The 15,591-nt window shown below is 41.8% G+C and overlaps 1 protein-coding gene across 1 annotated transcript in view; it reads right to left on the reverse strand.

Moving 5' to 3' along the window:
* The window catches only part of LOC128813520 (A-kinase anchor protein 13-like), a 106,397-nt gene that overhangs the window by 19,547 nt on the left and 71,259 nt on the right, over window positions 1-15,591 (reverse strand). The window contains exons 5-6 of the mRNA XM_053988730.1: window positions 11,280-11,427; window positions 285-581 (exon numbers count right to left, since the gene is read on the reverse strand). Coding sequence (XP_053844705.1) covers window positions 285-581; window positions 11,280-11,427 — 445 coding nt within the window. The remainder of the gene's footprint in view (window positions 1-284; window positions 582-11,279; window positions 11,428-15,591) is intronic.

A 15,591-nucleotide genomic window follows, 5' to 3' on the forward strand; every position in this document is an offset into this window, starting at 1 on the left:
TTTCAGGCTATATGTGAAAATACTGACTGTCAGCTCGTGCTATTTCATAAGAGAAGAGCAGGAGAAATCATGAGTTACAATTATATATTTTATATTAAAATATATTTATACCTTTTATATTTTATGGAAGTTAAAGGGCAAGATATGGGATGTGGACATCACATCCCACCTCTGAGCACCCATTGGAAGGTACATGGCAGGCTCCCAAGGCAGGGAACCCTTTCTCCCAGGCTTTTTACCTCTCTCCCAGCCTGCAAATCTCACTGTGCCCCACAAGTCCTCACCGGTCAGGGACTGGTCTGCTCCCAGCACATTCCATTCTGCCGGCAGCTTCAGGTGTCGAAATGCCAAGGCCACTTTCTCATCCAAAAAGTCCACGTCTGCAGCAGGTGGCCTTGAGCGGTCCAAGAACCGTGTGAAATTCAGCGCCTGCTGGTTGCCAGCACAGGTGGCCAGAAACTGGGCGGCATCGTAGGCTTCGTCCTGGACAAACTGGAAACTCTCTTCTGCCACAACCAGAACGGGGTGACCTTCTCTAGAGGCACAAAGTGCCACCTTCACTGTCTCACAGCAGTCATGGCCTGCAAAACAGAATTCAGACAAATGGTAAAAAAAAAAAAGAAAAATGGCATGGGCTGAGGAAACACAACTGAGCAATTCTTTTGACACACACACTCTTTGCATTAAATCAAATAAGACCAAGTTATTGAGGGTCACAACTCTAAAATAATGTTATCTTTGGAATTTATATGTATCATCAGAGATAAGTATTTCTAATAGATTTTAAAAGGAAAAGGTGTATAACTCTTCTCACTCCCAGTATAAGCCAAGAACTATAAGCCACCCAGGCTATTTATATACAGCAACAAGCAATCTCAAGAGTTTTAAGTAATTTAAATAAAAGATTTTGCTAACGTACCTAAAGCCAAACAAACTTTTCTTTTGCAGCTCTGCAGGACTCCAGGAACTCATCAGAAACTAGAATCTGAGTGCTGCAAAACTACATACTCCAAATGCTGTCACAACACTTGGCTTGCACTGAAACCATTGAAATTTCACCTAAAACAAAGGTCTACATGGCTACAAGAGCATGACCTGCCTGGGCATGCCCTGTGTGCTCTCACTGCTCCACCTGCCCCTTGCATTTGGGTTCACACAACAAAACTAAAAACTAAACCTGCTTCTGCTAAATAAAAACATGGAAATGGCCACTTGCCATATTTACAAAACAAGAGGGTTGGAAGTCTGGTAATTTCATTATTTATTTAGGGAAGGGAAACAGGAGAAAGAAGCATGGCAGCAATTTCATTGACTCAGAAACTTGAGGGGAAAAAAAAACCAAACAGCAAACCAAACACCTTTTGGGAATTTTAAAAGGAAAAATATACTATGTGTCCAACACAACCAGAACTTGCAGTTGTCAGACATGCCCCTTTAATAATAAGGTTTGTGTTTCAAGTTCACTGTGTGGTACAGTTTCTTGTTCCAGCCTCAGACTGACATCATGGCTGTTTTTGCCAGAACAGCATGGACCCTGTACTAATTACTGGAAAAGCTGTTTTTTGCCCATGACCTCAGCATACTACCACATTCACAAAACCCTGATTAATTAAATACAAAATGACAATTTATTTTTAAAGGCTTGAAAATTCAATTTAAGCCCCTATTTGTGGTCAGTGGGAAAGTTTCCTTCTTCTGATGGGGCCTTTTGCTGTTGATTTCCCTGACAAAAGGGAAAATATGTCCCTAATCTTCATGGTCTTTCAGCCAACCTCACAAATCTGTTCTGAGGCTTTTGGCATCCGTACAGATTTTGTCTACTGAAAGAGGCAATCCTGAAGTTAATTGAAAGGTCAAAACTGCTATTAGGACACTGTGGGTAACACCAAAATTGTCAGAGATGAGGCTGTGGCTTCCTAAGGAGAGCAAATGCAGCTGGAAAGGTATCAAAGGCAAGTGGAGAAAGGGAGGAAAACACACACGGATATTGCCGCAACTGCTCAATACAACCAGGATGCTCTGAAGCTGAAAGGTGAGTAAACTGCTTTCCTTCCAACACCAGATACCTATTAGCAACAGGATGATATGAAAGCTGAAGGAGTAGATTTACTAGTTCTGTTGTTTTGAAGAATAAGGGTAGGAAGAACTTCTAGTGCTCTTGAAAATACTGCATGTGCATTCTAATACATTACTGTATTAGTACTCAGCTGCCCAGATGGAACCCATTCACAGATTCCGCTCATCCTCACAGTCAAAGCCCCAAATGCTCAAGGGAGAAGTGGGGAGGATGATACAACTTTGAGGGAACTTGCTTTTAAGGTCATTTAGAACTGTACATGCCTCCCCCTACACCTTCTTGCTTTGCTGATCTTCCTAAGGACATCAAACACAGAGCAGGTAAGACATTGATTTTGTTTCCAGCCTCCACAAAAGCAGTGATCTCTATGCACACTGTGAGAGGACTGTGCCAGCCTACAGGAGCTGACTCAAATCCTACAAGCTGGGCTCTCTTTAACTCAGAGCAGTGGAAGGTTGCTAGAATGCAGAGTTAAAAAAAAAAAAAAAAAAAACAAACACAGTAAAAGCCTTCTTAATAGCATGAGGACAGCTAAACCTTTTATTAAAAATATTTTCTGCCTATTCCCATAAGAATCCCATCTGCAGAATAACCTAGAATACGACTACTCTGCCAGCAGACTTTCAGGATTGGAGCAGCAAGCCAAAACGGCCCACGAGCAGCTACAGAGAAACCATTTGGGACAGTCACTTCCTTGTCACAATGCCAAAAATCTCTGCTGTTGTTTGGACAGCAAAGGCTCCTCCATTGAGACAACAACTACAGAAACCTCTGTCAAGACGTGTGGTATCCTCAAAGCAGCACATCACAGATGTACACAAAGTTCCCCTGGATGGAGCCTGTGTTAAACACCAGCTGCAAAGTGCAACACAAGGGAAGGTGATTAAAAGGCAATGTCCTGACCTGTGGCCAGCAAGGATTCTACTGAAACTTCCCCAGATATTGAATGCAGCCTAGAAGAGAAAGTGACAGACCTGACAATCCATTTTTATCTAACAGGATCAAACAAGCATCATGCTAAACCCTAGGGAATGCTCTTCAGAAGGGCAACAGCTTGCAGTGCTTTGATGTTGTGCTTCCTCACATCTGAGAAGATGTCAGACGTGGGGGCAAGAACATGGGACAGGTTCTGACTTTTGGCAAGCACTTCAATGAAAGGGGAGCCAGTATCTAACAAGAGCAGACAATACTAGAAAGAGTGCTCAAGAGGTCTCTGTCCCCCTGCTTTGAAATGGCTGCTGGAATAGTGTGAGCAAACATGTCCCCAGTACAGGAACCTGCTGAAGGAACCATCAGTGGGGCAACACTTCTCACCACATCAAAAATCCAGTGGCCTGGACTGATATCTGAACTTCTACAGCCCTTGTCCCAGGGCTCCCCAGAAGGGAGCTGAGCTTTCTGGCACTCTCAGGAGGTACATGGTTATCACTGTGAAACCAAATCTGTTTTCACAAGGTTAAGTAACTTGTTCACAATCACACAGAGCTCCAGGCAGTGCCAGAACAGCCAGTATTGCTCCTGTGCCTCACCTTTGTGCTCCCTCTGGCAGAGAGTAGGGCTTTCTACCATGGGTTAAGCACCAAGTTATGCACTTACCAGCCATCAGGGTGGTTCCATCACCTCTGTCCATCCACTATGGACTGCTGTAACCCCCTCCTACATCTGCCTAGATGTGGAACAGAAAAACGTCTGACATTGAAAGAGGAAAAAGAAAAAACTCTGGGTGAGTCAGTGGGCTGGTTTTGGTGTTTTGGTAGAATAATTTTCTTTCCTGTAGCTAGTGTGGGGCTGCTTTGGATTTGTTCTGGAAACAGTTTTGATCATCCAGGCATATTTTCCTTCTTGCTGAGCATTGCTTACACAGACCAAGGCCTTTTCTTCTTCTCACCCACCCCACCAGTGGGGCACAAGGAGTTAGGAGGGGACACAATGAGGACAGCTGACCCCAAGTGACCCAAGGGATATCCCAGACCATATGGAGTCATGGTCAGTGTATAGAGGTGGGGAAAGAGGGAGGAAATCTCCACTACATCTGATGGAGCCCTGCTGCCCTGAGGATGGCTGAACACCTACATGGAAAGTAGTGACCTAATTCCTTATTTTGCTTTGTTTGCAGGTGGCTTTTACTTTGCTTGTTAACCTGGCTTTATCTGAACTCTGAAGTTTTCTCACTTTTGCTCTTCTAATTTTCTTCCCCATGGCACAAGAGGCAGCTGTGTGGGGCTTAATTGCTGACTGGGGTTAAACCACAACAGTCAGGAAGGGCAGTGAGCCTATTTAGAAAGGTTTGCATTTCCACAGGCTGAAAACACATGTAACTGAATAAATCACACAGATAAGATCGTCTCAGAGAAGGGATGAGAAATCTCCATGCTTTACAATGCCATCAGATTCCCAATACTGCCCAGCAACCCTTCTTATTGCCTTCAGTCTTCTCCAGAAATCAGGCCCTTTGGCCAAATAGCAATAGAAATTATTAAATACTCAATTATTGTCTTGCTTGTACCATCCAGCAGTACCCTTGTTCAAGTTTTAACTCTCCTCACAAACTTAAGTGCTTCTCTCTAGCTGACATCTCAGACTGCCTGGCTATACTTCCTTTCTTCACCTATTTTTTTTGTTGCAACAGTATCAAATGTGGTCATTTGCATGCTGTCTGTGATAAAAGTCAAATAATCCATCCCTTAACTGCAGCAACATTGCATTTTATCCCATTTCTCCTTTTGCTCCTCAGTTACTTTAAATCTAGCTTGGAAACAGCTATTAACTTGGAGCTGTTTTGAGAAATACCAACATACTGCAGGAAAAATACAGAAATTAAAAAACTATTTCAATCTATGCAGGGATGGGTACAGTGACTAATTCTGCTGCTATGACGTGAATTCCTCATCTACACATCAAACCACACTTTAAAAATTATTTTAAATGAGACAACAGCTCTTGAACTGAAGAATTCCTTACTGGGAATGAATGGAGACACTTAATGAAGCTTGCTCTGGGGAAAATACGAGAATGAAAAATGAAGACATGGTGCTCTGGTCTGTCTGTTCTTATCCCTGAAGAGATGAGATGTATTGGCATGATAGTGCTGCTTCCTCTACATGGAACTGTTGCAGATCAATGAGCACGAGAACAGAGGGGATTTCTCAGCTGCAAGTCATTAGCAGAAAAGTTAATGTACAGCTCAGACCTGTCCATCTAATTGCTACCTGTGCCTGTGACCTGGGGAGCAGCTAAAAGGGCAGCAGCTCAACTCTTCTGACTTCTTCTCGTTTAACAAAGCCTACATGGAGACAAAACACCCCTAAACAGAGCTTTATTAAAAGATTATTTCATTTCCTGCTCCTCCAAAAGTGGAAATCCTGTCCAAACCTCCTATTTTCAGAACTCACATTGGAGCTATCAAACAATGGGCCCCCAGCCTGGGCAGCTATTTAAAGCCCTGCTGGAAGCACATGTTTGGGTTTGCTTGGTAGCTGACTAAAGACTAATTGCATCCTCCAAGTCACCATGGTGGAGCTGGGTTGAAAGAGGTCTTACAGAGAGATTTAAGGACAGGAAAACCTGACAACAAATGTTGTGAACCTCATGAAGGATCTCAGATTTCCATCCAAGATCCATCCAAGAGATGTTGCCATCTGGTGGCTTGTGGAAAAGGAAGCCAAGGGATATCCTGTGACCATCCAAAAAGTGCTTCTTTTCTGCTTCAGAAACCCTGAGTTCTGTTTCTGAAAATCAGAGCCTGTCTTTGAAGCACATTTGTGAAACGTACACAGTTTCTGTATTCATTCTTGCAACACAGGAAGCCTTATGAAATACACAGGCACAGCACCAGCACTGGACAGGAGCCTCTGCTTTCCCTTTAAAACCTTGCACTGGAAAGGTGAGAGAGAGATTGAAGAGTGGGTAAAGATTTTTTTAAAGGCCTTTACACATTGCAGATGCCCTAAAAACCTAGAGAAGTGTAAGACCCCACACATTACATGTTAAATAACTTCAACACAGATTCAATCACTTTTTCCTGTGACTGATGTCATCTAGTACTGGCATCACTTCCTTTTAATTACACTGCCTCAAGCAATTAAATACACCGAAGAGGATGAACTGCAAAAAGTCTTCTTGGCTATGCTGTTTTAGTCTATTTTAAGGGTTTTTTTGTTTCATAATTAAGAGTATTTTCAAATCCACTAGTGGTATTGCCAAGTGGCCATTTGTTATGCAACTTGTTTACCCTTCTGGTCTACCAGTACAAAGATTGTAATTCATGAAATACAGCTTTTTCTATGAAGAGTTGTTTCTTAGGGGAAAACACAGTCTGTGGTAGAAACTAATAAAGCATCACCAGATGTAAAGGATTTCACAGTAAAAGAAAAGTTTGAAATGAAGGTCTTTCCAAGCTAAGTGAAATTAATTTTTGTCTGTCCTTTTAACTAGCATAAAGAAAATAAGGAGCAAAAAAAAAAAAAAAAAACAAAAAACAACAACTCTGAGAGCTATGGAATTAAGAACAAGTTAAAGACTGAAACTGCTTCTCTGCCATAGCTCAAGGATGGAGAAAAAGCTGAGAGTGAGTCAACGGGAATGTGTCAGCCCTGTGGAAACTGCTGGCAAGCAGCTACCAGCAGACAGACAGTCTCTCAGACCCTTTTTCTACTTCAGTTTTGATTCTCCTCCCCTTTGAAACCCACACAAGAATCCTTCACCTTTTGAGTTCAATGAACACAAGAAAAGCGATTTTGGTATTATAGAGCTCGGAGTGATACAACACATTGCAAAAGTACTCACCAAGGCAATGTCATCTCACTAAATTTACTTCTCACTATATTTTGGTGACCTGGCTCACAGACAGGGTGTTTCTTACCCGTCACTTATTTGATCAGGAGCTGCTGCAGCAGCTCTGGATTTCTGGACTGTCTCTTCCTGTTTGAAATTTCATTTCAAATTTCTCCCGTGTCTCCCACACTTTCCAGACCAGCAGTCGTTAAATGAAAAGCAAAATACATGTCCAACCATACAGCTGCTATGGTGATGGCATGCAAACTTTTGCAATAAATGCACCACACAAATAGTGGAGCTCCCAGCACATCAGCTCCTGCAAGAAAATTTCCCCAGATCTCCCCAAGAGCTTCCCAATGCTCAGAGGCCTCCGCTGGCCACAGCAAGCTGTGGTTGGGACTTTTGATTTGTGTGGACAGTGATGAGGTCATTCCTTCTTCTGCTGGTTTGCTTGCCAGATCATGATTTGAGGATTTTTATTACTGGGTTGGGTTTTTTCCCAGTGGTAAAAAAGCTGCTCTAGCAGAGAGACAGGAGATGAGGCTGCTGTCTTGCAATGAATGTTTCACTTCCCTGCTTTACAGAGATTTCCTTCACTACCACATGCAATCTGCTTGGCCTCAGTTACCCTCCCTACCCTGCAGAGATTTTGGGAAGAAAAAAATGCATTGAGATTACAGCAGGCTCAGCTGCTGTAGGAACAAGGACTTGCTGAAAATCTCAGTTAATGACCAACACCAGGAGGACAAGCATCTGTGACCTAAGAGGACACATCCACCCCCAACAGTACAAATTCAGCAGCCAACAACAGTTAACCACAGCAGCAGAGATGGTATCATTTCTCTACTTCCTTCCTGCTCAGACTTTTGACACTTTCTTAACACCCAAACTCCAGTGACCAAGCTTTGGCACTGAGATCCCCACTGGAGCAGTGCCAATGCCATTACACCTCCACCTGCCACCTTAATGCTGTGTCTGATACAACAATGCTTGAAATTGTGCTGTAGAACTACACAGTGCCTCTGGTACTGAGGAAAACTGCTTCCATTAGGGAGAATTTCAACCAGATTAATTAGAAATAGAAGAACTGTAACACTGACAGCAAAGCCAACAGTTAAATAAGGTTTTGGTAGCTTTTCACTGAGACAAACAAAAGCTTGCTTGGATGATGTAACCTGGTGTGTCCTTAGGCTGGTAAAAGAGCTACTGAAAGCACACAAAACCTCATCTCCTGGCTAATTCTTGAACCTCAGTAGCTAATTTTGACTCTTCAAGTTATGACTGGGCAGTTCAGATGAGAATCTGTTTCTTAAAAGGAGAAATTACCTTCCTTAAATTAACACAGCCAACAGCAGGGCAGGATAAATAATCCATCCCATTCTTCAGAGCAAGAGTGTAAATACAGGTAAGTATTCTGTAGTTTGAAGAAATGATGAATCTGTATTTATTCACATCTTCAGGTAAAATAAAGCTGTTCCCATAAATTTACAATCAGAAGTCCTTTCTTTTACTTTGTACAGAAATAAAAGCTCACATTTGAACAGCAGCATGGACTATATATATATTCAGTGTTTAAGGCTGGTGATAAAAAAAGCATAGGAAAGAAGCCGATTGCTCTAGGAATTATATAAGATGCAGCAGTCATTTAATTCTGCAGTGATAAGCTTTTATTTAGGTAAAGTCTTTCAGGATATAGAGAATTTTCACATACAATGAAAATTTATGGGGTATTTTGACAGCTTATGTTTCCATTCCATTTTCTCTAATTTTTCACCTAAAACAACTTTATGTTGTTAAGATTTCTTTTTAAATGTGATTTTTTGAAAGCTTTGCTACAACATTCTGATTAATTTTGGCAGCAAATGTAATGAAATAATTTGCCTGTCTGTTACACTTCTGTACATCAAGAAACCCATTGAAAAACTCAAGAAACAAAAATTACAAATCTGGGCTTGTTTTTACTTCAGCTTGAACAGAATTACAGTCACCCCTTTCACCCCAGCCGCTGATGGACTTCATCTGAAGTCTCCTGGGGACCACATGAAATTTTGAGGACTTGGGGAAAGAATGAGGGAAGAGCCTGTGAGTCCAGAAGGGATGCAGAGAAGGTTCAAGGAAGGCAGAGAGGCTCCTGAGTGAATCAGCCCTTCCTCAGTGCACCTGAGCTGTCCCCAGGAGCTGCTGTGCTCGCAGGGATGTGCAACACTCCTTGCATCACAGAACAAATGGAACATGCTCGGAGCTGCAAGTAAAGGGTGAGATTTTGGCTAAAAGCTGTTTGCAGGAGTTTCCTTGCAGAGCACTTGCTAAGTGCCCCGGGCTGGGTGTTTGAACAAGGGCTGGTCTCACACACACTGTGTGCTGTTCATGGCTAATCCCTCTGAGGTCAAACAACGCTCTGAGTCACCACAGCCATCGCCAAGGCAACTGTGGAACATACAGAGTAAACACATGATTACAGATTCACTGTGCATCCAGGAAGGAGGAGGAGGAGGAGGAAGAGCTGCACTGAAGTAAGTCATACTTCCACTGAAATCAGTGTAATCACTGCTGAAACAACACTGGACAAATGCACAAGTGTCAGCAGAGGGTGTAAAAAAAATCAGACTTTCCCATTTCTTACTTTGCCTTTCCCCAACAACTTCTTCATCACTGAAGTATTTTTTTTCTTAGGCAGTCTCACCAAAATGAGGTATGAGCACAGATGAGGGTGTTATCCATATGGCCACTTTACATCTGAGATGTCACCTCTTCCTTGCACCACAGCCCTGGATAGTGCAGGAATGAGACTGCCTTTCTGAAAGGTCCCTTAAAACTCTGCCTGAAACAAGCTCTGTTTTGGGACAGCACCCATCCCAGTCCAGCTTCACACACCACAAGATCATGACTATACTGGGTAAAAAAAAAAAAAAAAAAAAAAAAAAAAAAAAAAAAAAAAAAACACCAAAAAAAACCAAAAAAAACAAAACAATACATTATTGCTACAGGAACAATTGAGAGAAATTCCCTCTTTTCCTTCTGAATCATGAACAGCATCAGATTTCCCACTAACAGCACCAAAAGGAGCTGCAGGAAGCCCTCTCCAGTGACTCAGTTACATCTGGGGCTGGCAGGACAGGACAGGCAGTGCCCAGAGCATCACTCTGGTCCCACCTGGCAGCCACCGCCCTGGGCACGTCCAGCACTGCTGCAAGGGCAGCAGGGATGGGAAAATGTCCTTCCTGCCCGGAAATCCCATCCAGCAGGCTGGCTCCCACATGGGCTGGAGGGAACACTGAAGCTTTTCAGTTCCTTTCTTGGCGCAGCAGCCACGGCCCCGAGGGAGAGGTGAAGTCATTTTGAGCGGGGCTGGCAGAGCCCCACGCCCACCACACAAAAGCAGGGAAGGAGTCACCCCCCCTTGCTCTTCTGGGAGAAAATAAGCACTAATCTAATTGATTGCACGGGGCTCCAGTCATCAGTAGCCATAAAAAGGCTTCTCTTCCCAAGCCAACTGAACAACATGAACGGCACAAAAAGAGGAGGAAATGAAAAAAATGGAGTGGCCAACTTTTAGCCACTCATTCCCAAGAGAAAACAACTCCAAATTTTACTCCATGTGCATCTCTCACAAAACAATACTTAGGAGGTAGATGAAAAGACAAACCCAAGAAAAACACTTGATGGCCTGAGTTACACTGTGTGTAGTGAAAATGTCAGGCGTTTTTCTCACACTGGTAGCAATGCGCTGCATAGCAACAAGTCAGAATGAAAGGTTAATGGTGAGGACTGCAGCCTGGAACACGCTCATTCCCACGGTCCTGAAGTCACCAAAGGGAAATGCTGATTGGTTTTGTTTTGTTGGTGGCACAAAGGATAAAAACAGAGGTGGGCTTTCATGTGGAAACCCACCTCATCTGAACCAGCCATGAAGAGATGGCACTGAGCAGCACATCACCTGTACTGCAAGAGCCCCAGAAATGCTCTGTGAGCTCTGAGCTGAACAGGATTTAGGGGACAGGGTTGTATTTCACCAGGAAGACAACAATGAACCTCATCAAGTCAAGCAGATGATGAGTATAGCTAAGACTTACTGGGCTGTCCACCATTTGGGCAATAGTATCTGTAACTTTACAAATGTTCTTCCACCATCTTTGCTGCATTTAAAAGCCTTCTACTATGCGCATGTGTAACTGTGAGTTTTCTACAATCGTATCTCATAGCTACATATTAAATAACTGCAATCTCAAAGTCATATAATTCTAGTGAAATCAAGTAAGAGGTTTTTAAAAGGCAAAAGCAGTCATCCAAACCACATGTTCTATTCCTTGTGAATGTGTAAATGAGGAAAAAGTCAACCAAGCAAATAGCATTACATTCCAGTCCACTTGTAGTAAGCAAATTTCACAGACTGATACAGTGATATCAAAGAAAGGCAATTGTTTACCAGGAGAAATTGTCTCCAGACTTCCAGGATTAATCTTTCTCGTGCTTGTGCAGTGTTGGACAGTTGATCCAGTGAAGACCAAATAAAAAACTACATCATCTTCAACTTTATCTTCCTCAGTCAGCTGCACTGTAATAACAGAGTCACCCTAGGAAAAAGGACAAGAAACAAGATCAGGTTTACATGACCAAGAACTGCATCATCTGAAATAAAATTACGCTTCCTACAAGGTTCATACTCTCCATTCATACACTCCTTTCATAGGACTCAGTGCACATCCTAATTTTCAGATATGCAAGTCAACCTCAGTATCAAAGCCTGCCAACATCTAGGAAACAAGTTGAATGCAGCTCTAGGAAGAGACCTGCAGAAATCTCCAGGGTATTTTCAAAATAATAACTTAATATGGTGAAATCACACCAAGTCTGACAAAGATATGCACGCTCCACACAGGGGTTTTTGTACACACACACACACACACACATACTGATATATATAACAGAATATATACATATATTATATATATCAGAATATAGACATACATAACAGAAATGAGACAGTGGCCAAAATTGCCTCTGCTCTCAGAAATTTGAAAAAATGCGCTAATTCTTGCGTGAGCACTCACATTTCTCCTGTCCAAGCTAGCACTGCAACCAGAGATCCAACTTGATCACTGAACATATCTCTCATCCACAATCCACAAATATACAAAGATAACAAAGATTCATATCAAATGAGATTTTTTTCCACCTTCCTTGCAAAGAGACAGTAACTGTGGTGGCAGACAGTGGTAGCTCTTCTCACTCATCAGATAAGCTCATGCCTTGGTGAAAAGATCTGTGTGTTAGAAAATACAGCAGTTCTTCAAGCCTTGAGAAAAAAAACCTCTCATGATCAGTTGGTTAAACTCTCCTGCTTAGTATTAGGAGGGTTTACTTCAGTATCACAACAAATTTTATCATTTAGCTCATCTTTGCTCTCAGGGAAAATTCTATTTATAAAGGGTGGACATGGTTATTACAGTCAACCCAGCAAAGGGTACAGTAAATACACCTGAAATTCCTACATCTGCACGGGAAAGAACAGGGGCAATATGAACCAATTTCAGTATTCCATGGGGAAGGAAAAGCAAGGAAAGAGGATGGCTTACAGTTACTGCAGAACTAAGTGAAGCATTTTCATGTGATGAAAAAATCGTAAGACTCATTTAGGCAGGAAAAGACCTCCAAGAGCATCAGGTTAACCCAACATTGTCAAGCCATCACTAAACTATGTCCCCAACTGCCACATCTACACATCTTTTAAATGCCTCTGGGGTCTCCCCATACTTTGTTTATTAGCCTGAAAACATTATATAAACTACAAGACACTGAGAACAACAGTCTGTGATGTGACCTCCTGTCCCTTTTCTGTTGAGATCAGAACCAGGTGGATGCCCCAGTTTTACAGAGCAGCTGTGGCTGCCAGCTCCCTGCCACCACCCCACTGAGCATATGATTACAGCTGCAAATCCAGAAAAGATTTTATTATTATTATTATTATTATTATTGCAGATTATGTAATTCTGATTTGCATATTCAAGAGAATACACATGTCATTTCCTTTAAAACCTCCCCCTTAAGATCACTGAGTTCATCCCTTTGTCAAATACAACTGTTGTAGAAAATTCCCAGACTTCCAGGCCCTCCTGTACATCCGTCCTGAGTTAGCATCGCTTCCCACGCTCCACCTCACGTCTCCCTCTTCTCTCCCTCAGCTCCTTTTACGTTTCCTCCTCCAAGTTTATGTCCAATTCTCCCCTGATCCAGCCCATCTGGCACCTCTTGCCAGGGGTAGGACTGCACCTTGTTTTACACAAACAAGATTTTGCAGGGCAAGTTCACAACCAGCCACTGGTCTTAAAATAAAATATGTGGGTCAATGCTGTGACACAGGAAAGAAAACCATAAATTCAAGAAGAACTCCACAACGTAATGGAGCAGCGAGTGTATTTTATATTTTCAGAGGTTGCAGAGTTACAAATGTAAATTTTAGGAAGGTCTCACGCGATAATATCAGACCAGACTTCCAGCTGGGGAGGAAGGAACCATGTAGCAAAAGTCTATCTTGTATAGAGTCAGTGTTAAAATAAAAACAGGTGCAAAAAGAAATAAATCAAGCTTTAAATTCAAGCATGACCAGTTCACATGCTGAGTTGAAAACTAAATATTCCATTTCAAGCAAATGGATCCAGATTTGAGCTGATGTTCAAAAAAGCGAAAGCTTGAGTTTTAACCTACAAACCCTTTGTGCTTTGTTTTTTTATATCTGTCTTTGTTCAAACCATTTCTCCCTTAAGGCATGAACATACAAAGTACTTAAACAGATTTAAAATGCAGGTGACACTTCAGAACACGCACCAACAGCACTGAGTGTTTAACATGGTATCTGTCAAAAGAGATTTTTCTTTTATTTAACTCAGAAATCAAGTCCACCTAGTCTAATTTTTGTGAAATCAAACTGACATAGAGTTTTTGTGAGAAGGCACCTGTCTGTCCATGCAAACTACTCACATTTCTAGGAAAAGCAATTTAATTTGCATCAATATTACAAATGACAATTTGTATATTTAGTTATTTACAGAAAACCTAGTAAATACATGTAAGAAACCTCAACACCAGAGGTTCCACATAACCTGAAATGTTTAAGCTGGAACTTAAACATATAGCTGAATTTATTTAGATACCTGACCTAATTTTGAAGGTGAAAGGTGGTCAGACCAGTGACCTCCAGCAGATTTTTCCAACCCACTTGTTCCACTCCTTAGATTTTAATTCAGTTCATTTCAGTTATTGTTTAAATCTAGGGAGATTACAAATTATCATCAGCTGGTATCAATCTGAAAGATTCTTCAGCTGTGTCTGAGCAGCACTTCGTGGTGGGAGGGTCTCCACTACCCTGCTCCCACCTCTTCTGGAGGATCCTTCAGCCAAGACTCTAGAACACCAAGCATCTTATTTATTGGATTTTTTACTGTAATTTTTAAGTTGTCTCCAAATACCTTTGGTAAGACTGATAATGTGCTACTTAACTGCTGTGTGCTTCAGTTTCCCTGCAGGTATCACCTGAGCTAAGTCAGTCACTGTGCCTGGTACAGGTCACTGTGCTGATGTGATCCCAAAAACAAAAAACCTTCCTTTTTCAACACACCTCTCTACCTCCCAGTTACTGACAATTTCATTGTTCACTGCCAATTTTGATTTGATTTTTAAGTTATTCAAACCATGTATGTATTTGGAAAGGAAATAATGCACAGAACAAACCCCTCTCTTTCCAAGATTTTTGGAGTTAAAGAAAATCAGTTACAAATGCAGCCAAATTCCTCCAACCCACATAGAAGACTTTCCAACAGCCCTATTGCATTCAGCCTCCAAAAACATTTTAATTGAAGTATGTTTACCTTTATTCATTTAATATTGTCCAAAAAATGTCATCTGTTCAGGATCACTGCCACACAAGGTGGTTATTATAACCCTTCTTTCATCCCAAATGGCTAGAAATGGGAGGCCAGCATGCCAATATCCCTTTGGTGGAAGTACAGACAGATCAAAGCCATTCTCTGGAATGCTCCAACAAATAAGAATAATTTAATTTCAAAACTAGTTTGGATTGACTAATATTTACTTGGCTTAAAGCCCATTGGAAATGAAAACATTCCATCTTGGTCCATTCATGAAAGAGGCCACCCTGTCCCTTGTTTGGATCTGAAAAATCCCTGGTCTCAGACGTAACGGGATGTAAAGGTGGATGGGGCTCTTTCCTCTACACATATTCCCTTTTCCAAACCACCAGGTCTGCCTCACCATGGGACAGGTGCACTGGAAAAGCCAAGCCTGACCTCGAGCTTTAAACTCAAGGAAAGAGTTTACGCAGAAAGGGATTTTAGAGTGGCCCATCTCTGAAGTTTTGGCTTAGTTAAGGCAGCAGAAATACAATAATCTCTAAAAAGGACCAAATGCTGTCATTAGAACTAAACTCCAAAACTATCTAGACAAGGCACCTGTTTGTCAGCATGATTTGCTGGCATTAGCACAACTCCACCTTTTCAGGCAGTAGTTTTTCCAGCAGTTGTGGCTGGTGTGTAGGCAAAGCACAAAGCACTCCAAATTAGCCTGTTGAAATGAACTACTTACCTTCAAAGGCTTTTTTTTTTAATAGATGACCTCAGCAATTTTTGGAAGTGGAAACAAAGTGAACAAAATCTTTACGCTCAAAAGAATTAAGATTATTTATGTTATCACCTCAAAAATACTATCCATCTTCCAAAAAGAAA

This window comes from Vidua macroura, chromosome 12, assembly GCF_024509145.1.
Source record: "Vidua macroura isolate BioBank_ID:100142 chromosome 12, ASM2450914v1, whole genome shotgun sequence".
Taxonomy (NCBI): Eukaryota; Metazoa; Chordata; class Aves; order Passeriformes; family Viduidae; genus Vidua; species Vidua macroura.